Here is a 24,227-nt window from a genome sequence, read left to right as displayed (position 1 = left end):
ATGGACATAATGATACCTTTATTGAAAGAATAATCAATAAATTCAGATACCGCCCAAAAACCACCCTAATAAAAGACAATACTAGCACTGCCACGTTTTCTACATTTACCTTTAATACAGAAATTTACAACGTCACTAACGTTTTTAAAAAACGCAACATTAAAATATGCTTTCGTGCTAACAATAGAAGCACAGAGATCCTGCATAACTCTTCATCAATAAATAAAAGTAGTCCTTTTTCAAAATCAGGTGTATATAGGTTTTCTTGCCAAGACTCCAATAGCTCTTACCTAGGTCAAACAGGATGCAGTTTTAAAAGCAGATATGCAGAACATGTCAATGCTGTAAAGCACAATCGTTTTTACGCGGTCGGCCTACATATAAAAGAATTTAAACACAACTTTACTGAAATAGATCAAGATCTTGAGGTATTAGAAGTTCTAAACAAAGGTTCTTTACTAGACGTCACTGAAAACTGCTATATTTATTTAGATCAATATTTCTATCCAAACCTAAACTTAAATGATATCTCCGAGAAACCAAAGATCCTGTTCGACTTTCTCATTGAATTTTTTAAAAATATTAATATTCCGAATACTGTCTTTCACATTATGCATAACACTTTGTCACGCCACACAATTTCACCGCATCACCCTCCATAATTCCCCCTCCTTCCCTCTCCCCTCCTAATCTTGCTTATTACTAACACTTTTGAATTTCACCTCAGTAATTGAAGGAACTTCTGCTTGTACACAAGATGATTCAATAAACCTTACAAACCAGTCTCCTAAAGGACCATTAAGTTTACTTCACAACACATGTATAACAGGAGTATCCTGTCGTAAAGACAAATATACATCACTAAAAATGGGCAGTACACTCTGAAGAAAGAACAATATAACTTTGTCCTGAAAAATAACCAACCCCTCCTCCTCCCCATTTTAAATTAGTTTGTGAACTTTTTTTTTGGTCCACTGCAAAACATTAGGGTTAAGGCCTCCCACTGATCCAGAATCCTGGTGATACATTCAAGGAGAGAAAGCCAACAAGTACTTAGATATTTCAAAATCTTGTTATGTTTAGAACCACATATCTCTTGATATACTTTCAAAGTGCTAAGTCTTTTGGAACTTTTTTTCAAGATAATAGAAGAGTTGAACCAGGATATGTTCAATATTGACCGGCTCCTGTATTATGAACATTCTCTAATAATGATAAAAGTAAAGTGCATGCCTGATCCAGTCCTACATTATAAAACAACACTGCCAGAGGATAGACCTTAACATCATTGGCATCATTACTAGCATCAGTAGCTAATGAAAATGGCATGCCTTGCAAATGTTGAACTGTCTTGTTTTCCTACTGCAGAAGTTTCTGTTCTGCCACAGCCATACTTTTGTACCATTTTTGAATCTGGAAACATTGCTTTGAACAAATTCCCCGCAGGGTCAGAAACTGCAACTGGAACGATTGCATAGCACTACTGACAAAGCAATTTGTTATTGGCTTACGGTGTAGTCATGGGATATAAATTACCGCTGCATCGTTCCTTCTTTAAACCTTCATGTATTTAACAAAATAATGTCGAATATGTATAGTAGCTATTCCCAAGAGCTCTCATGCGGAAGTCAACATGGCACTGTGTATTCAGTAGCCGACGACTACCGATAATTGTAATTAATTATGTACAGACTGGTTATAATAGGTACCGAATGACAGTGAATTAGATATTTCTGATGATTAACAGCTAACAATAAACATGGAGTAACTGAAAAGAGAAATCCTTGTATACTTGAAAACAATAAGTAAACGAAAGGCACAAACAGAGCATTCATTCTACACAGTGCTTAGTAAGACTATTAAATGGAACCACAAACGGTATTGCTTCGAAAGGTATCACACCGTACAGACTACTCGGCAACGTAGTGAGTACATCTTCCAGTTCAAGGTCGATATCTTGAATAATTTTCGAGTTACAGTACTTTGAGTGCAGCAGTGTAAATTCCTTCTTGGAGGCTAGAACTATCCGGTCTACATGGGGTAGCAGCCTCCGTTCGGGGCCCGTCGTCAATGTGTTAAAGAAACTATTTAAAATAGTTTATTTATGTTGGGTCCACCTTGTCGATACACTTTTAATGATTGAAAATTATTTATTCATTCACACATGTTTCAGGAACAATATGCATTCCCTGATGACGCATGATGGGAATGGGCACATGCACTTTGCGCACCGTGATGTCCTACCGTATTTACTCGTGTATTAGACCACCCTTGGCTTTTCGAAATGAAGAAAATGAAAAAGTAAATCTCACATACAAGACCCCCCAACGTAATTCGTCAGAGAAGAACAATGATTCCACTTCGAAGCGGGTACAAGCCTTATGCAGCTCTGACGACAAAACAACAATTTGTGAATAGTTTTGTCCATACGCCCCACGCAATGAAAGCACGTATTGAAGTCATGTGCTACATGTGTGTTTCATAATTAAGAAATGTCCGCCTCCGTAGCGCAGGCCTACTGCAGCTCTGATGATGTCGCACAAATAGGTGAATAGTTTTGTGTCTGACCCGCACATTGCAAGCATGCATCAGTCATATGTATATGTCTGTGTTTTGTAGTTAAGAATGTCCACCAGTGTAATGGTTAGCACAATTAGCTGACGTTCTCGGGAGCCTGAGTTTGATTCCCGGTACCGTATTGCCAGAGATTTACAAATGGCAGAAAAGTTGATTTGCGGTAAAAATGTTACGTGCAACTCCCTTCCACTGGGGACCTGACTAAAAAAGAGCTGCACCACCTCGGTATGAGGAAACGAGTTTACTTTAGTTAACACATATTCACAGTTCTTGGTAGGCCCATCAATACAGGCAGGAGAGATCATTGATAAAGGGATCATTCAATACCTCGTAACTCGGGCCAATATAGGTTTTTTTGGGAGAGAAGTAGGCTTATAATATGATAAAAACAATCCAATCACAATTGTTTTACTCGCCAAAGCACCTAACAAATAATATCGATTTTTTTATGTCCCCATTTACATTCAACGATTTTCGGAGATGCCAAACAAAATATACTAGGATGTGTGTTAATAAAAAAATGGGAGACAAGGAATGTACAAAATTAAACATTATGATAACAAAACGCATTACCGCCACACCTGTAGATATACACAAATGCGGACATACTTTCCTGTTATTTATTTTTATTCTTTCTGTCGTGGAACTTTTGGCACTATCCGGGCGATAGCATACCTAACCTAAACAATGCGGTCTCTCTTACCGGTATCCCATTTACAGCTGTTTAGGTAAGTCCTGATGTGATAAATGTAGAGAAAAAGCATGAAATATACTTAAAAATAAGGGTCTGGCTTTCAACACCCACAGTTATTAAAAGAATGCTTTGAAGTCACTATGTATTACATTCGGTAATACAACTCATAACATACACTTAGTTATTAGCTGGTAGTTTGACATGCTTTCAACAACACGGCTTTATTCAGAAGGAGTGGCTTCTGCTACACATGCACCAGCTGGGAATATCAGAGACCACCTCCAGAAACCATTTGGAAATAGCTTCACACTGTTTGAGACACTATAGTCAGAAACAAAACTATTTTTAAAAGGTTCAAAAAGATGGGACCTCGAATGCTCTCTGTTTCGATTGCAGTGCAGGGCTGACGAGATGGCAGTGAAGATGACGGCACTTGGAATGACAACACGCCGGTAGCAGGGAAGTTAGCGGTGCAAGACAATTAAAATGAAAGCAGTGATCAGGTTTACTGTGCGGTAGGCCTACTGCTCAACTGACAGAAACAAATAACTGTCCATTGAGTTATTTTGTATCAATATTGCATAATATAATACGATATCCTTATCCCTTTTCTCCACGGGGTCGAGTATGAAGTGAGACGATTGTTCGTAGGGAGTTTTTACGACCGTATGCCCTTCCTGACTTCAATCTCATCAGAGGAATTAATGAGATGAAATGAATTACATGATACGAGTAACTAAAACGGATTATATTTACTTTATATGTAGGCCTAAAAGACGTGTTACCATTTATTGACTTTCTACATTTAGAAATACTGGCTTCCAACGTAAATAGCCACTATAACTCAAATACATTCCTAAATTTGTTAAAGAACAGTGTAGAATGTTTACATGTGCAATTTATAGCCTAGAAGTCATGTGTTCACTACATAAAACCAGTATAACTCAAATACATTCCTAAGTTTGTTAAAGAACAGTGTAGAATGTTTACATGTACAATTTATAGCCTAGAAGTCATGTGTTCACTACACAAAATATACTGGAACCCATTAAATTTTTTTGGCTGTAAAAAGTGGGAAAAAAAAGGGTCTAATACACCAGTAAATAGGGTATCATCACCCACTGCTTTATCCAAGATTACACATTTGTAATTTTTCACGTGGAAAGTAAAAATTTTAAAAACTGAATTCACATAATAAATATACCCTTAACCGTTATATTATCATGAAATCAGTACAGATAACAGAAAATCTGTAATGATTGGCAGGTCAGTAAACCCCTTAGTATTGCTACAACATTGTACACTTATCAAATCTTCAGCTTCTTTTTCTTCTTCAGCTTCTACTTTCACTTTTATGACAGCAGGAGATCACTTTAGTCAGTCCATTTACCTAAGATTCTTCAAAGGGACTTTTGGGGTCTTGCGGTCATCCCAGTACATTTTTTTAAATGTTCTGATCTTCGCAGACTTTTCGGATTTGAAAATATTCATACTGTGGTGAGTTTCTATCTTGCGAGTGTGAAGCGGATGTTTATGTCCTGGATTTTTAAAATTTGATTTTATCTTTTTAGATTTTCTCTTGAAATATGTGAATTTCAAGATTAGGCTATGGTTTCTGCAGAGATCGATAAGTCTTTGTCCATTTTTTGAAGATGTTGCGGTACCGCTTTTCTCTGCCTACCTGAGCATCTCTCCTGAACAGTTTTCAGTGTTTCCCTTTTTAAAAAGATTTTAATTATGGTCTGGTCGAGCAGGTCCAAAAGATTTTTATATTTCCATATGATCTTTTGAAGAGCTATTTTTATTATTAGTGGAAGCGTGGGTATTTGTTATAGTGTAGATTGCATTAGACGCCTTTGAGAATTCTCAAGTATTGTAACTTGAAATCTTGCATATACCGTATTTCTCCTAATCCAAGACGACACTGAATGCAAGATGACCCCCCTGATCCTTCAAAAAGATTAAATGGGACTTAAAATGTGCTTAATGAAATCATAATTTTATTTATAACGAATTTCAAATTTAATTTGAGAAAAATTGAACACACACAAGTAAGTACATCCTACCTAGTTCTGCAATACTTTACATTACAGGTATCTGATACTACCTTTGAAAGTTCAGGGGATTCCTCTTCGTGAACCCCTATCTGTACCGTATCTCATGTTATGGCCATTCTGACCTTGCGTTTTTCGTGCACATACTTCACAATTTCATGTTTGACTTCTTTAAACTTAAAATTGGAATCATAATATCAAACAGAATCCATTGAAAATTTGCTGGGAATACCTGTTCCATGTGTTTCAAAAATACGATGATCCGTCAAGAAAATATTCCTACTGTCTATAAAACTGTTACTTTTACTCAGCGTCAGGCACAACCAGCTGCTGCTACAGGCACGTCTCACTTGCCGGGTTGGGCCGACTTCAGTGGCTAACAATGTGCAGGCCTAATAAAGACGTGGATGTCAAAGGTCAACGAACGAGTTTATTGCGCCGTGGTATGGTCATTCCGCCCCTGCGTTTTTCGCGCACATACCTCACAATTTCGTCTTCGACTTCTTGAAAGTGTCCTTGTTGCGGGCCAATGAATGCATTTTTTGAACAGTATGCATTTTAAAGCCATCTTTGTCTTCACACTAACACCAAACGATGGCTTTATATACGCTGTACTTTCTTGCGACTGCACAATTACTCTTTATTTCCGTGTATTTAATAACCATTAACTTAAAATTGGCATCATGATATTAATGAGAACCCATTGAAAATTTGCCAGCAATACCTGTTCCATGTGTCCCTACAATACGACAATCCATAACAAAAATATTCCTGCTGTCTATAAAACCGTTACTTTTACTTAGCGTCAGGTACAGTAGACATGTTGTAACTCTGCCAGTGAGTAGACGTGTCCTTTCTAAGAATTCCAAGGCTCGCATCATTGCTATTCCTGCGCAGCTGGGGCTTGGAAGTACATTATGGGTGATCTTGCAGTTAGCTCAAGAGAGTAATGTTTCGATGCCATTCTGCGAATTTGATAAACGCTTTGTAGAGGCTAGTAGAATGTCATTCTCCCTTCACTGTTTTCGGAGAACCTGTCGTGTTACACGGAGGCACTGTACAATCGGCTGCCACAGCTTGCGATGTATAAGCCTAATAAAGACTCGGATGTTGAACGTCAACGAGTTTTGTTTGCACGGGCGGGGGGGAGTGAAGGGAAGCAGCCTGGTTACCATGGCAGCCGCCAGTGGCGTCCATTACTGTTAGGTCGCGAATGCAAGAAAACCGTTGATTTTTCACAAGAAATTCTGAGATAAAAACGTAGTCTTGCATTTGGAGAAATACAGTAATTTATTACTTTAAGGCTGACTGAAAAGCCTGTTCCAAATAATATATACCCTAACACATAACCCAGCAATTCTTGAATTTCAATATCAATTTTTGAGAAATTCTGTTTTGCCATTTTCCTGTCATAACATAACAGACAGTTGAAAATTGAACCGAACCTATTTTCGAATCTTGTCTACCTAATCTGACATAAAAACGAAGTATGAAGCAAATATTTTATGTGTACAGAAAAAATGATATTTAAAAAAAAATACGTCTGAACTTAGAGGATTGAATTAAGAAAGACAAGCTCATGTACATGTACATGTATTCGTAGATCTAGTTAGGCATTCAGTAATGCTGATTGGACCAAGCTATTTCATATACATATTTATAAGGAGCACTCGAATGAGTATTAAGTGACCAAGCTATTCTGAGTTTCTGAAAGGGATTGGGATCAGATAGCGAGAAAGAGGGTTTATCTACAACCTGTACAAAAATAGGTCTGCAGTACTAAGAATCAAAGCCTATGAAAATGCAGCAGCAACCCCGAAAGGGGTGAGACAATGCTGCAGTTTGTTAATATATAACACACAGAAATCAAAATTCACATCTACCAATGATATTGTAATTTAATCTGAGTCTGCAGAAGATCTGGAGAAATTGCTGAATGGTACAGACACTGTCTTGGAGAAACAGTGAAGTGCAGTGGAACAAAGTCAGGTGATGTAGGAAATATTATATTAGGAAATGAAGTTTTAAAGGAAGAAGATGAACACTGTTACTTGAGTAGTAGAATAACTAACGATGGCACAAATACGGAGGATATAAAATCCAGATTAGCACACAAAAGGAAGGCCCTTCTTAAGAAAGAAATTTGCTCACTTGGAACAGTGATATAGAAATTACAAAGACATCTTTGAAGACTTTTGTCTGGAGCCTGTTATTGTACGGAAGTGAAACGTGGACAATAACTAGCTCAGAAAGAAGAGAATAGGAGCTCAAATGTTAACTGGGAAGCGAATGTGAACAACAGCTGAATCAGAAAGTGACGGAAACAACCAGAGGGGAAAATATTCTAAACGTGGTTCTGATAAAACCAGATAAGCTCTACAGAGAAACTGAAGTGATAGATGGTATAAGTGATCATGCAGCTGGTTTTGTTGTGGTAAAAAATAAATGTGATAAAAAGGAATGCTGTAAACGTACCACTAATAGGCAATACCATATGGTTGATAAGAGGAGCAAAGAGGAGGGGGGGGGGATTTTTCAAAAAGCTATCATGATAAACGGAAAATATTAAATAAAAATGTAAACAGCCTATGGGATGGGTTTAAAGCAATTGTTGAGGAGTGTGAAAAGAGGTAAGTACCTTTAAAAGTGGTAAGGAATGGCAAGGACCAATTATATTGTGACAGGGAAATAAAGAGATTAAGGAGGTGCAGATTAGAAAGAGTGAGGAATGGTTGCAGGAGTAAGGAGAGATTGAAGGAACTTACTGGGAAATTGAATTTAACAAAAAAAATCAGCGCTTACTGGGAAATTGAATTTAGGGAGAAAAAAATCAGTTAAGGATAAAATGATGGCAAACATAACTAGCAGACATATGAATTTGAGGGAGCAATGGAAGGATTATATAGATACTTAAAGGCAGAAATAGGTTCCAGGAAGGACATTCCAGGGATCATCAATGAAGAAGTGGAGTGTATAAGTGATGATTTACAGAAGGCGGAAGTATTCAGTCAGCAATATGTAAAGGTAGTTGGATATAAAGGTAACGTCCAGATAGAGAAGGCGACTAATTCTGGCGAATTACTGAAATTTATCTAAGATAATAAAGACATTTACACTTGTAGGATTCCAGCAAGATATAGCAGATAATTTAGATCCAGGAGGTCAAATGGACTGTATCGCTACTGACCTATCGAAGGCATTTGATAGAGTAGATCAGGGGTTTCCAATTTGTAAGGGCTTGAGGGCCACATTGGAAACCTCAGGCATGATCCCAGGCCACATTTTAATAATAGGCCAATTTTCGTAAAATTCCACAAACAGGAACAATATGCACAGTTACTAAAACGATGGTTTAATAATTTTAATTTCTTAAAACACTATTTTGCAATAGCATAAAAGAGTGAAATTAAAAATAAACAATATTATACTCAGGACTACTGAATTTGGAAGAAGAGCACTGAACAATGTCAGTTCATCTGAATTATTTGACAGATGACAAATGTTGTTGAAATGACAAAAAGTAAAATAATACCTACAGACAAACTGAAATTAATTATGTAGTAAAAAAAATACAATTTAGTGGAAGTAGTGTGAAGTGAACAATGATATACAGTTGTAAGAGCCTAGAATCCCAACATTGTACTTCCAGGAGTACTTCTCTGAAAATGTCTTCAAATGTGTAGCACTGAGTACCAGCCAGTACTACCAATGAGAGAAGAACGAAGAATTGAAACTGCTTCTCACACCATTGGCAATCAAAGTATTTCTTTGTATTCGCATGCTACGAAGGTCGATCAAATATAAACAGGATTTTTGTTCCTGAACATCAACAGCTGGTAGGACTGGCCCAGGTCTTCTGCTATTCATAGGCGGGACTGTTAGGAGTGGAGAGAGCGTGCTGTTAGATATTACCCGCCATTTCGTCAGTAACGCTCACGATGTTGGAGCAACAGGTGCACCCCTCCGCTGCGCAACGCATAATTATAAAATTTTTTGCTCCTGAAGGAATTACAGCGGCGGAAATTTGCCAGAGATTGACTGCACAATCCAGTGATCAAACATTGTCAAGGATGCGTGTGCGTAAGGAGTGGCGGAGGAAAAGGGAGGCAGCACAAGTGAAAGCCAAGACCCGACTGTCAGCTGGCAAGGTTCTTGAAACAGTTTTTTCGATCAGGGAGGCATTTTGCTGATTGATATCTTTCATGAGCGATGCACAATCAATGCTGCATACTACTGTGAGCTGTTGAACAAGGGGAGGGTTGCATATCACCGCAAAAGATGAGATCAATCGATTCGACAATGTGCGGCCCCATACGGCAGCTCTGTCTCCAAGCTAAAGGAAATGCACTGGACTACACTTAATCATCCTCCTTACAGCCCAGACTTATCACCTTGCGATTTCCATTTGTTTACACCACTTAAAGTAGCTTTACGAGGGCAACGATTTGAAGATGATGAGAGTGTGGAAGACTTTGTGACCAACTGGCTGGTGACACGACCCTGTTCTTTTTACGCTTGGACAAATGAATTTCCAAAGCAGGAAACTATGTGGAAAAATAAACTGTAATTGTCTTGTGTTTTTCAATAAATTAATTTAAATAAACAATAATATCCCGTCTAATTTGATCCCCCCTCGTACGTTGCATAAAATGTCCACAGTGAGGGTGGCATGGAGTTCAAGAATTGGTATGGATCCCATAGCCACTTTTATAATAGTTAAGAACCAGCACTGGCATCTGTGAGGGCTCATTTTCTGCTGAAGTTTGGATTATAAGTTTTTAAATAAAAAATAATTTATTCAGACCAAGTGAATACTTAAAAACAGGAAATAACATTAAAGAATGAATTAGTTTTGACTTGGGTCTATAATCAACATCATCCAGTTATCCTGCCTACTGGCAGGTCTTATCATGCGATGAACCTTTTCCACTTTTGCCTGTAGTGTGCCAAGTTTTTCCTTCCTCTTCCTCGTTTGCCTTTCACCATTACTTCTATTCCTTCTTTCAGTAAACAGCCCCTCCTCAAACAACGTCCAATCCAGTTCATTTTTCTCCTTCTAATGATTTGCAACATACTTCATTCTTTTCCAACTCTTCGTAATACCTCCTCATTCCTTACCCGGTCTTCCCATTTTACTTGTATTCTCCTCCATACCCCACATCTCTAGTGCCTCCAATCTTCTCTCGTCTTCCTTTTGCGATATCCAAGTCTTTGCGCCATACAGTGATATGCTCTAAGTACAAACACTTAGCAAGTCTTTTACCCAAACCTTTGTTTAGTGGCCCATAAAGTAATTTCGATTTACTCTTACAGCCTTCTTTTGCCATGACAATTCTTTTCTTAATTTCTGCCGTGCAATACATATCACCTCTGATCATACTTCTATAAAGGGTGTAAAATTTAATGAATTTTTGAATGAGCTATGAAATATTTTTGTTAACTTTCTTCACATTTCTTAAAAAAATATTTTTTAAAGGAACTTGCGGGCCAAAAAATATATGCAGCCTGCGATTTTGGAATGCCTAGGATAGAATATGGGAGATTGCTGATGAAAATGAGGGCTACTGGACTACACAAAAGAGCGGTTAAATGGGAGGCTAAATTTCTAGAAAACAGAACTCAGAGAATTGGAGTATGTGAAAAGATTAAGAGGGAGGTTCTGCAGGGTAGTATTATTAGACCTTTATGTTTTCTAATATATGAATACCGGTATGAGTAAAACTGGAATCACAGATAAGGCTATTTGTGGATGATGTTTCACTCTAGAGAGTAGTAAACGAGGTTGCAGGATTGTGAGTGACTGCGGGGGGGAACTAGACAATGTTGAGAGATTGACAACGGATAATGGTATGATGGCAAATGGGATGAAAAGTAGAATTTCTAAGCTTCACCAAGAGGAAAAGTCCTCTCAGTTTTGCTGTGTTTATGGAGTGATAGTACCTCATGGGGAACACTAAGTACCTTGGTATTAATGTAAGGAATGATCTTCATTGAGGAATATAAATTATGTTCCCTTCCAAAACGCCAATATATTGCTACGATTAGACAGAACTCTGTAAACGAGGTCCATTTGACATTAGTTTAATATATACCAGAAAAGACAATATCCACATTTCACAGAAGTGTTAACCCCCTCTGGATGGGGGCGGTAGAATAACACCCACGGTATCCCCTGTCTGTCGTACGAGGTGACTAAAAGGGGCCCCAGAGGCTCTTAACTTGGGAGTGTGGGTTGGCGGCCACGGGGCCCTAGGCTGAGTCCTGGCAATGCTTCCACACACTTGTGCCAGGCTCCTCACTTTCATCTATACTATCTGAGCTCCCTTGGTCAACTCTTATTCTTTTCGACGCTGACAGTATTAGGTTGCGAATCCCAGGGAGGCTTTGATTTTCACGCCGTGGCCCTTGTCTTTCTTTGGCCGATATCTTCATTTTTCGGAGTGTCTAATTCAAAAGAGTTAAAATAATGTATTATTAACGTCCACCTTTTCAATACAAACTGTACAGAGTTTAAATTACATATATGTTTAGTGACTAGTTTTGACCTAACAGTAGGTCATCATCAGCCTACAGCAAATTAAATACATAAGTATCGAAGAAATTAAACAATGCAAAGACACATTAGGTCTCAAAATTGTACATACCATGCGAGAAACTGAAATAAGATTTCAGAGACATGCTGCACTATGTTAAAAAATAGCTCTATGATAGAGATTCATAAAAAGTCCAGTGCGCCGTACGACATTAAAAAAGTTGTTAAACTTATAAATCCTTAAGTTGCTGGTCAAGAAATTCAATATATGCTGGCTCCTTAAAGATGCTGTTATCCATTTGAAGAACAACTGAGCCGAAGTCACGTTGTTTTCCTAAGATATTCGTAAATGTAATAACACATGGATGCTAGAAAGGCTCTTCTGTTATTTGGAACTTGAAGGAAGGTGATTGTTGCGCATGGAGGATTAAGAATCGAGAGATGCGCTACACTACGTTAAAAAATAGAGATTCATAAGTCCAGCGCGCCTTATAACATTAAAAAGATGTAAAAGTAATCCTTAAAATTGCTGGTCTTACATAGTTCCCACCCACATTTTCTACCTCCAATAACCCACCCTCCTAACCCACCTTAAACTACCCCTCCTTCATTTCCCTATCTTATCTTTCCTCATTACCATCTAACTTCAATTTCTTTTATTCTTTCTCTTATTTCACTATCACTCTTCCTCGTTTAATTTATTCTCCTCTTTCAAAAATATTTTTGTCTTGCGCCAACTTCGACTACTTCAATCATAACCTAAAATTTTTTTTAAAAATAGCGCACTGTGCATATAAGTTTTCATTTGTTTTCTGATATTGCGCTTTTTACTACATTTTTTTCTTCTCTCTACAATTGTTTTTTCAAGTCAACTGTTTACCAAGATCTTAGCTGGAGTACGGGTGCTCATTCGGTTATACTAATTGGCATCGTATATTTTTATACACGTTTTGGCTTCCCGCAGCCGTGACAGGTTCTGGACCTTCGAAACGTTCTCCACTCTACTTAGGTGTTTGGCCGCAGCGCGTGACCTTGAGTGTGCTGCGCTGCTCACCGGGAGCTGGCGGCTTTCTTCTACAGATCTGTTCGTCTGCGAATTCAAGCCTTTTTGATCTTCGCATGTTGATTAGTAGTTTTGTGACTTTGTGCAGGACAGAATGTGGTGTCGTGTCTTTGTGCCTAAGAGAGTGAAAAACTGACCTCCAACATTCATAAACATTTTACATGTTTTTTATGGCTGATGATGACCTAGACTAAGGTCGAAACCGGTCCCATTTAAATAGAAATGTGATTGCTACGTTTCTTTCTTTTGAGTATTGAATAGGTTGAACCTCCTTTCCAGTTATTTAATTTTTAACATCAATAATTTCAATACGGAACAATGAAATTTTTATCTTTAAATCACTCTGTCTTCTCAAGATGTTCATAAATTTAGTACACATGGATGCGAAGCATGATGCTAGAAAAAAGCTCTTCTGTTTCTAGAATCTTGAAGGACGATGGTTGTTGCGTGAGGAGGTTTAATGTATATAGAATTAAATAAAGGTGGTTAGAAATTCGCAGTTCAATGCAGACCGTACAGTTGACATTGAATAAATAACAGCTAAGAAAGAAAGAGAGAAGTTTTAGGGGAAAGGAAATACCTAAATGAAATATGTTATATGGGAAATTACTTTGTATTGTAATAAGCTGAGCGGAGGTAGAAATGAAGTGAGAATGGGGGTGGAGTAGGTGAGGTTCAAAGGAAGTCTTGTGTAGGAGGTGCGGAGAGAAAGAGAAGAGAAAGGAAGCGGAAGGAGAGGAGGGGGATTATTAAGGCGAGGATGAGGGAATATGGAAGATTGCCTAAGTTATTTCATTGAAAGTATTATCAATAAATACAAACATCGCCCTTTAACTACTCTGAAAAAAGGAAAAACCAAAAGTTACTTTATTTTCTACCTTCACGTTCAATGAAGATATTTACAAGGTCACTAACGTTTTTAAAAAACACAATGTTAAAATAGCCTTCAGAACTGTCAATAATAACGCAACAATCTTACACAACCAATCTTCTATTAATAAAATTAGTTTTAAATAATAACTATTTCACTTTCGACAGTATTATCTATCAGCAGGAGGGATTGGCCTTGGGATCGCCGGCTTCGGGTATCTTAGCCAAAATTTATTTAGATTTAGTGTTATGTAGAGGATGGTTGTCTAGTTGTACTTCCTCTTAATAATCACTACCACTCACAGAAGTGTTTGAGTTCCATAAGAAAGAATTTCAGTCTTACTGCAACATAACTTATTTGTTTGTAACATTAGTTATTTTCAATATGAGATTTAAATCACAGACACTTTTCTAAATGTAAATAACAGGACATTGGGGAGTAATTTTCCAGAACCCTCGACGGTTTGATATTACGTAACATATGATACTTTATCAGAACACTTTATCTTTCTTTCTTTTTCCTACCGCTTTCCCCACACCTGTGGGATCGCGGGTGCTAACTGCACAGCACATGTGGATTGAGCCTATTTTACAATTGGAACCCTTCCTAAAGCCAACCCTATATGGAGGGATGTAATCGCTATTGCGTGTATGCGTGGTGATTGGCAGTGAAGTATGTTATCCGAATATGAAGAGGAGAGTGTTGGGACGGACACAAACACCCAGTCCTTGAGCCAGAAGAATTAATCAGAAGCGATTAAAATCCCCGACCTGGCCCGGAATCAAAACCAGGACTCACCGAACCGAAGGGCAGTACGCGGACTATTCAGCCAATGAGTCGGACATTAGAACTTTTTATTTGTATGTATGTATGTATGTAATTGTACAATGGTTCTTGATTTTAATGTTTGAGCTGAAGATTACTCCATGAGGAGCTGAAACTGATCCTCTAGTGTAATAAAACTACAGTGAAACTCGGTTAAGAAGTTCCCGCATAAGAAGTTTTCCCGCCTAAGAAGTGTGATATTCTTGGTCCCTTGATCAGTTGCATTAAGACATATGTATATTTTTCCCGTTTAAAGTGTTCTGTTGTAAATATATTTCCCGCTTAAACAGTTCAGATTTTAGAGCCCCTTGAGATAGAAAACGTCCGCTCAAAGCAGCCCGTGGTTAGAACCCTCCAGTCTCCGCAAGTTGCACCCTGTGTTAGACCGTGCGCGCGCTCGCGGTGTGAGTCTGGTGTCACGGAACATGTGCGGGCCTGCCACGGCCATATGACGTCACGCTATGACAACACGGACAGCAGATGATCACTCTCGACTTGTGGAATCGATGTCTCAAGTATTATTACAATATTATAATTGTAATTGTGGAATTGTGGAATCGAATCGAACCCATCAGTCAAAATTTCCACTCCACCGTTCCATCTAGCGGAATAAAATCGAACGGGATTCTACGTAAGAAACAAAGTACGCAATGAATGATTTGATAAAATATTTTCCGTGTCTATTATTAGTGAGGTGAATAAAAACAACTTCGCGACTCTATGCAGGAAACAGCCGATTTGCCAGCAGCCAGCTGATACACATGCCGCCAAACAGCCGACCGAAAGATCCCGATCGTTTACGAAGTTGAACGAATGTTGATAGCCAACTGGGTGTTGAGGGAGGCACACATAGGCATTGCAATACCACGTGTTGGCATAAAATTGAAAGTTATTTTTAATTTTACCTTTATACGAGCTAAACATTGTATTATCGTGTCACTCGTAATTATTACGTCGCATTATTAGAACGTAGCACAAGGATGAGGAGACATCAAATAAAATTCTCGCGGGGAAAGAAACTGTTTACGTTTAGATGTGCTAGCGTTGCTACTGCACCTTTATCTCTCCCACGTAATACCCCGGATACATTTCCATGCACTAATTTCTACCAACTTCGAACCTGTGTTTCTTTTCTTCATTACCTATAGCATGAAGAGGATTGAAGCGGGAAAATAAACTCAATACTGGCTTGGCCATGCGGTACTTGTGAAACGGCCAGAAACTACGCCCGTTGCCGTGACAACCAGTAGGAATGCAGGGGCGATTTAGGCCTAGGTTCTAAGAATCTCTTAAGAGTAAGTTGCTAGATTTCCCATTTGCTGCCGTTATCCTTGAAGCAGGTGTCAGGGGTGTGAGGAAGATAGAAAGCACATGCTAACAAACTAGTACACGTCTGGTCTTTGCTTCTTGTAAGCCTAAGCTACGGATTGCCAAGCATAGTGTAGCGTCGTAATTAGTATGAATAGGAGTAGGTGAAGTTACTTGTACTTGTAATATCAACGTACAAGCTTTTTTTAAAAAGTGAAAATGAGCGCAACTCAGAGGAAAGAGATCAAGCGAAAGGCACTAACAATAAAAGACAAAGTGGAGATTATAAGGAAAGTGGCGTCATCTACACTTTCTCGTGTTGCTTTGGCAAAGGAGCTGGGGATGCCGCCGTCTACTTTGAACGATATTATAGCGAAGAAAGAAGAGATCTCTGCTTCTGCAGGGAATACTTCAGCAAATTGTAAGGAAGTTAAATCTGAAAAGTACGATGAAATAGAACAAGTTCTGCTAATAGAACAAGTTTGAGCGGGTGGCTGGAACTCTTTAAAAATCGAGCCGGCCCCGTGGTGTAGGGGTAGCGTGCCTGCCTCTTACACGGAGGCCCCGGGTTCGATTCCCGGCCAGGACTGGGATTTTAACCTGGACCTGGTTCGAGGTCCACTCAGCCTACGTGATTAGAATTGAGAAACTATCTGACGGTGAGATATCGGCCCCGGTCTAGAAAGCCAAGAATAACGGCCGAGAGGATTCGTTGTGCTGACCACACGGCACCTCGTAATCTGCAGGCCTTCGGGCTGAGCAGCGGTCGCTTGGTAGGCCAAGGCCCTTCAAGGGCTGTAGTGCCATGGGGTTTTTGGTTTTCGCTTACAAAACAATTTGTTGCGAAGCAGAGATTGTAAGTTCGCAGGGAAGGGAAGTGTGGAAGGACATGGTTCTGCCTGCTAAAATAATCAAACCTTGCAACGTTTTTATATAACTTAATATGTTCCCTTCTCTTATCAAATATATTTATAATATGGTATGTTCAATTATTTTACTTTATCTCTAAAAATATTGTCATGATAATCGAATTTTTATATTGTGGCTTTCTGTAAGCAGCTCTTATATATCGGCCTATTTCGGTATTGTTCACAAACAAGGAAATCTGTTGGCTGTGTGTTTCACATGTATTTCAAAGTACAGAATAAGTTTTTGGGCATTACCCCTTTTAAGAAGTTTCCTGCTTAAGAAGTTTTTTTTTTTGCAGTCCCTTGAAAAACTTCTTAACAGAGTTTCACTGTAGTTCAATACATACAAGTGTTGATTTTGTGGAACATCTTACGATAGTTTTGAAGTGGTAGGTTTCGAGCTTTCAGTGGAGAGATGGCATGGAATGACATTAGTAGATGAATAAGCTTGAGCGAAGCTTTTAAAAGTAGAAAAGATCATAACATGAAGATAAAGTTGGAATTGGGGCAAATATTCATTTATACCACGAGGAGGAGACTGGAATAGATTATCAAGGGAAAATGTTTGATAAATTTCCAAGTTCTTGAAAACATTTATGAAAAAGCTAGGTAAACAACTGATAGGGAATCTGCCACCTGGGCGATAGGCTTAAATGCAGATCATTGATGGCTGATTGATTAGAATTGGTGAGAGGAGACCGATTTGGTGAAATCTGACCAGAGGAAAAAGTAGAAAGACGACATCTTAAGATATCCAGGACTTGTTCGGTTGGTTTTTGAGGAAAGTGTAGGAAGTAAAAAACAGCAGAGGTAGTGCAAGGTGTGAACACGACAAAAATATTAGAGTAGATATAGGATGTAGAAGTTATGTAGAAATGAAAACGTTAGTACAGAATAGGGTGGCATGCATGCTGCATTAGACCAGTCTATGGACTGATGACCCAAACAGCAACAGCATGTTTCTATCTTCAATCTACATCATCATCATCTATGTCCCACTCCAGTTGCTCGGGTGTGGTTCAATCTAATTATGACTTGTTATTCTAAGTAAGATGTAGCCAATTAAGATGCAAAAGAGAAGAAAGTTTATTAATACCCAGTTTCTGGAATGCTGAGATATCTGCCTGATAAACATTGATTTGTTACAGTTGATGACTCGATAAATCTTATAGTGAATATTTAAGATAAATGTAAATATTATAACCAAGTGGTCCACCTATTCAGTACAATATATAATTTATTATATTTAGTACATGTTTCGTGCCCTAAGGGACATCATCAGCTATAATAAATTAACAATAATATATCAGAATATAAAATAGATATTAAAAATGGAAAGACACGTAAAATATTGATGTATGGTACGACATTTAAAATAAGATCTTAAATGCACAGCGTAATAGCAGTTAACTTAACGAACTGTTAACTACTGGCTTGTTGGTCAAGTTTCGTAACTACTCACTAGATGCCACCCCTTGCACGGCATTATTATTATTATTTTTTTTTGCACTAGATGTACTTCCTAGACTGTCAGGTGCATGCGCACAAGTAATGCATCACATGTGAGCTTTCCATGCAGCTCCTATTATATCCTCTTTGCCATGCAGTGAGAAATTGGTATTCAACTACAGTTATTTCAGACATGGGTGTCAGTTTCATAGAGTTTAAGGACAGTGACGAATTTGACATTGTTTGAGGATTTCTAATGAAATATGCACATCAGCAGCATGTCACGTGCAATCCAGTTTGCACTGGACCTTGTAAATATACTGTACCTTTTCCCTGTTATTCCAAAATATGAACACTGTTTGACCACAGTATAATCAGAAATATCGGGTAAATAAGATTATTATATAACCTGTTAGTTCCTTGAAATGTGATATCATTAATTAAAAACAATCCCACGATAAAAGTATATGTTCATTGCCAACGCAAGTGGGCCTGCAGTAGGCCTACCATGATAAATGTGTAATTACCTGGTTACTCAGCAACTGGTACCAGTGCTTTTATGGACAAGAATCTAATCCCAGATATAAATATGATAAGACTCGGTAATATTAAAGGGTATCGTAATTAATATGTGATCAACAGGGGCAAGGAAAATTATTTGTCAAAGGACGCAAATTGTCGCCTATAACCTCAACCAACCGTATGACAGTATAATTTTTTTAGCCCGAATCTGTCTTTGAATTCACTTTCGCTATACTTCATTAGAACATTAGGCCAACGATGACATAATCGTGGTCATTCTAGATTTTTTACCATTTCTACAATTTCTTCGTCGGAAGAAAATGAGAAAGCCATAAAAAATTTTAACAAACAGAATATTAGCTGCCGATACTGAAGTACTGTCCATGCGTCCACAAGTTAACAAATAGATATCCCCTGCTCAAAGCCCTCAAAGTCAGCAGGTGATTTATCAACCCAATAGATGTAGCTTATGTTCGTACAATGCCAAAACAAGAGTTAACCATTCAATACCGCTATAGGTTTGATATCTCATGATCCAAAAACTGGGCATAAGTCTCACTTACCATAGGTGAATCCTGGCTGTGCCTTTTCCTGTGGGCTTGAAGGTTCCGTAGATATTTGAAAGTAGAAGGACAATGGTCACACTTGAAGTTTTTCAGAGATGAGTGGGTTAGCATATGGTTCTTCAGATATCTTTCAGCCTTGAGACTTTTATCACAGATGCTGCAATGAAAAGTCCTGGCATTGGGTTCATGCCTGGCTTTGGGTTCATGCAAGCGTTTTGTATGTCTATAAAACGTAAAAACGTTGTTGAATATCTTCCCACAAACTGGACACAAGTGAGTTCTATCATGATTTTCAACGTGTCGTTTCAATAGTGCTTCTGGTAAGGATTTGCCACATAAGTGACAGAGTGCTCTCTTATGGTGTCTTTCATGAGCATATACAAGTGACATTTTCCTGAATGATTTCCCACACACTCGGCAGGATAGAGTTCTTTTCGTAATATGAACGCGTCTATGAATGAGTAATTCCTTAAGAAAACTAAACCTTTCACTGCAAAATTTGCAAGTATAAAGCTTCTCGCCAGAGTGTTTTCGACTATGAAGTAGCGCAAGTCTCTTCGTAAGGAATATAGCACGACAAATTTCACATTTATATTCTGGCGGTAGATGTATCTCTCTGATGTGATCCTTTAAATGTTTAGGAAAGCGGAACCTTTTCTTACACGCATAACACTGGTAAGGCATTTTTGGTGGAGGGATTGGTGTTTGACCAACATGGTCTGACATTTCATGAATTCTCCTTCGTTCCCTATTAGGAAATGCCTTAGCACAGAATAAACAAGGGAATATGTTGGACAACACGCTGTCCACATCACACTCTTTGTCAACTCCTTTTCCTGCAATGTTTTCCACACGACCTTCTTCCCCAGGGCTGACACCACGAGCCCCCTCTCCTCCGGCAGCAATATCAGGAGCATCCTCAGACGGACTGTTAGCTATTTTTTTACTTCTTGCAGCTTTTGCTGGTAAAATTCTGGAATTAATCAAAGAAAATAAAATTTTATGTAGGTATGTAACAAAATGGAACCAACTAGCATATGATTAATACAAATATAGGAAGGAGGTTGGGAACTTGACAAACAAAATGATGGGTCGTCATGTACATGGGAAGAAGAAAAAGAACATACAGTAATGTATGTCTGAACTGATTAACACTGAACAATATCATAAATTTGTTAAAATTGATGCTTTTGCAGCCCATACTTGTTGACATGATAACTCTTTACGTTTCACAGAGAACATTGCTCTGCGTCTTCAGAAGAAAATCTCAACTGCTCACGAGGAAGACTTCTACAATAATGAACGTTTGAATTTAAGAATGCTGTAGTGGTAACGCTGAATCATCACCAGGTGGCTCGCTGTATGTTGGCACAGCATTCCAAGCGGGAGGTGACGACAACATTAAGCTACAATTAAGATGTTCTATCACACCGAGTGTAAGTAACCTAGAGGACGAAAGACATCAGAATAGAATAGAATAGAACAGAGCTGAAGAATGGAAAGAAAGTATGTGGAGAAAACCAGAGGATGAATAATGATGTGAGACGGTGTGGGAGAAGGGACATAACCGGTGTACACATGTATGAAAGTATGACACACAACACAGCGCTTGGAATGAACCGTCTGGTGATGAAGAATGTACGAACATGCAAAAATACCAAAACAAAATAACAATATAGAAAGGACGTAAATCCTTAATGACTGGCGACCATGTTTACTTAACACATTCACGCCCGTATCTGAGTTATTGCCTATAGCGCGTGACCATGCTGTGGACTGTATCCGAGTTAGTCCGGATAACCGCAACCTTGAACTGGAGTCGTTCCCACGCAGCTGGGATCTATTTTGGTCACAAATATATGCAAGAGAGATAAAGGTAATACCCTTATGAATGCTTCTACTCACCAGAGACCTCATGGTCATGGCGATTCTCCCTCCCAATGCACTTTTTTGTTTGTTTTGTTTCTGAAGGTAGCCTAGCACTGGCCCAACTATCTGCGTAATTGGTTTGTGATTGCACAAGCGTGTGTATAATCGCGTTCTGAAGTGTAACCATGGCGCGTAGGGACAATGTAAGTGTTGACGAAATTGCAGACATCCTTTTCAATGAAGACTCAGGTGATGAACTGATTCCTGAACTAAGTGAAATTGAAAGTGACAGTGAAGACGATTCTCCTGGACACGTGACAGAAAACACATACCGGTACCTGAATCTTCGCCTTTATATCGCCCCCCTGCGTTCCCATTTACTGCAAAACCAGGTATAAATATTGAAAAAGAAAACACTAACGACATGTCATTTGTAAATATATTTCTCACAGCTCAATATCTCGAATTCCAATGAGAGCAAACAAATCTGTATGCCAGTCATGTAATCAGTGCTGCGCTACACCCCTTCTTTAAACACTCTCTTGCTCAAACGTGGAGTCCAGTGACTGTTTCAGAAATGAGACAGTTCCTCGGTTTGATGCTCACTACCGGCATCATTAGTAAACCATTTCTCAGAATGTACTGGACAGGAGATCCAATTTTCTCCACTCCTATTTTCTCAAAGACAATGTCACGAAATCGCTTCGAAAGTATCCTCTCATTTCTCCATTTCAGTGACAGCAGTGAATACGAGCACAGCACTGACAGACTGTATAAAATCAGACCCATTTTACAGAAACTTTCCGACAGATTTACAGAGCTTTATACCCCCAAACAGAAAATTGCTCTGGATGAAGGAATGTTAGACTGGAGAGGGTGCCTAAGATTCCGCGTATACAACCCGGTAAAATAATAAAATATGGGATTTTGGATTAGATGGGAAGAGAAAAGAGCATATTCTCTTGAAGTTTCCACCAGCAAATAAAGTCAAGTTCCCCTCAAGAAGGTGCAAAGTGTGCTTCAAAAAATTATTAGTGAAACACACTATTTTTGTGGAAAGTGTAGTGTTCCCGTTCACCCAGGAAAGTGTGACGTTACCTACCACACCCTACAGAGATACTAGACGACTTCATTAAGGTAGGGGAAAATTTTGTTTCCATATCTTGTTTAGTTTAGAACTTATTGTGAAAAGAATTCATCGTTGTTTGCTCTGCCACTAACAGCTGAAATAGCTGGACCAGCCCTTTAAGTAGCCAGCTCAGATGATGGGCGTGAATGTGTTAACTGATGGCCAGGTTCCCTGTTGAAATTGTCAGGATGTTTGCGTATATTCCACCCTAGTGTCTTTCGTTATTTTATTAGTTCCCATTTATTTCTTCTACCACATTAGTCCCCGATTTGTCTATGCCCCCTAGGTTACTTCTCTTGCACACACGGTATGAGAGAACATCTTAATTGGAGCTTAATGTTGTAGTCACCACCCGCTTGGAGCACTGTGCCAGCATACAGCGAGCCACCTGGTGACGAATGAGCGTACACCTATAGCTCCAATGGACTTGCATTCTTAAATTCAAACATTCATTATTGTAGAAGTCTTCGTCATAAACAGTCAAGATGCGGTTGTGTACGAGCCTCATCCAGCTTGTCCTGTCCACCCACAGTTTACATCTTGAAATCTGCTTTTCTCAAACATCACTCTCTTCCCAGGAACACAGTGGCTGAAGTAAGCTTAAGGAGTCCTGTGGGGATCCATCCTTTTCATCTGACCATACCACTGCAATCTCTTCAGTTCTAGGGGTCTCCAGCAAGCTTCTTTCCAATCCAAGCTGCTATAACATGTATGTTATTATTTTAGTTACCAAATGACTTAACATGTTACCTCAGGATGATGAGGTTAACATTTTTGACGTGTTTGCGCATTTTCCACAAGAAATGCAAAACAAAATGAAACAGATTTTCAAAACAAAAATTTCACCATTTTCCTTATTTTGTTAAGAAGGAAGCCATACTTTCAAATGTCGACTCAATTAAATGTAACTTAAAAGCTTTTCAGTCTGTTAATAGTGCGTGTTTTTTTTATAGGTATGTTACACTATCATATTTATACTGAACTTGCGTGTTCAACAGACTGAAAAGCTTTCAAGTGACAATGAAGTTACTATAAATATAATTCAAAATCAATAAACACTGTTAAATTAAATTCTCCATGTAAATTAAGTTATTTGTAGAAATGTACCTTCATGTGTAATTCCAGGAAAGATGATGTAATTGCTTCACATACTTGAGGAATAATTTTTGTATCTGTTTGGATTCTTTCACTAGATACATGTCCAGTTCAGTGGCTAGCTGGTTAGCATTGTCTAAGACAGTGGTATTCAAAGTGTGGTACGCGGGTCATCTCAAGGGGTATGCAAATTTATCGTAGCATCTGTTTTCAGGGAGCAGTCCAGAAAATAGCTCAGCTTGCTCATTTTCAATAAAATCTTGTACTGATTTAGTGTTTTTGTCTACCACTATAAGAGTCCTCTTTCCGAAGTATTCAGTCTAAAATATGTGTCTGTTTAATTTTTTTCCGGAGTGTATATAGTACAATAATAATTGTTGCATTAATAAGACTCCTATATAGATTTCGTTGCTAGGCAAACACCTCGTAATTCCACTCACGAGAAAAGGAAACAGAAGACTCTAATGCTTAATGCCAGCAACAATTCTCCAGCCAATGCTGATCACTCAGCAATTCTCCGAAAGAATTACGAGGTTTCCTTTTCCCAGCAACCATATATATACAGCACATTATTATTATTATTATTATTACCATTATTGATGGGGAACGGTGGTGTAGTGGCTTAGCTGATTGCCTGTCATCTCAGAACCGTAGCTTGATTCCTGGTGTTCCTGGGGTGGGATCTTCAGTTGAAAATCCTGCGGTAACAGGAAGGGTATGCGACCTTAAACCACCATGACCCTGTCGATGCTCTATCTCAGTCAT

General features: G+C 38.6%; 1 protein-coding gene across 1 annotated transcript in view; it reads right to left on the bottom strand.

Annotated features, from left to right (window-relative positions):
* Positions 1-24,227, bottom strand: part of LOC136886749 (gastrula zinc finger protein XlCGF46.1) — a 50,039-nt gene extending 25,812 nt beyond the window's left edge. Inside the window, exons 1-3 of the mRNA XM_068230941.1 lie at positions 24,112-24,227; positions 20,022-20,342; positions 19,367-19,592 (exon numbers count right to left, since the gene is read on the bottom strand). Coding sequence (XP_068087042.1) covers positions 19,367-19,592; positions 20,022-20,342; positions 24,112-24,227 — 663 coding nt within the window. The remainder of the gene's footprint in view (positions 1-19,366; positions 19,593-20,021; positions 20,343-24,111) is intronic.

The sequence above is a fragment of the Anabrus simplex genome, chromosome X (assembly GCF_040414725.1).
Source record: "Anabrus simplex isolate iqAnaSimp1 chromosome X, ASM4041472v1, whole genome shotgun sequence".
Classification (NCBI taxonomy): domain Eukaryota; kingdom Metazoa; phylum Arthropoda; class Insecta; order Orthoptera; family Tettigoniidae; genus Anabrus; species Anabrus simplex.
The sequence above is the reverse complement of the archived record's forward strand: the minus strand, read 5'-3'. Positions and strand labels throughout refer to the sequence as shown.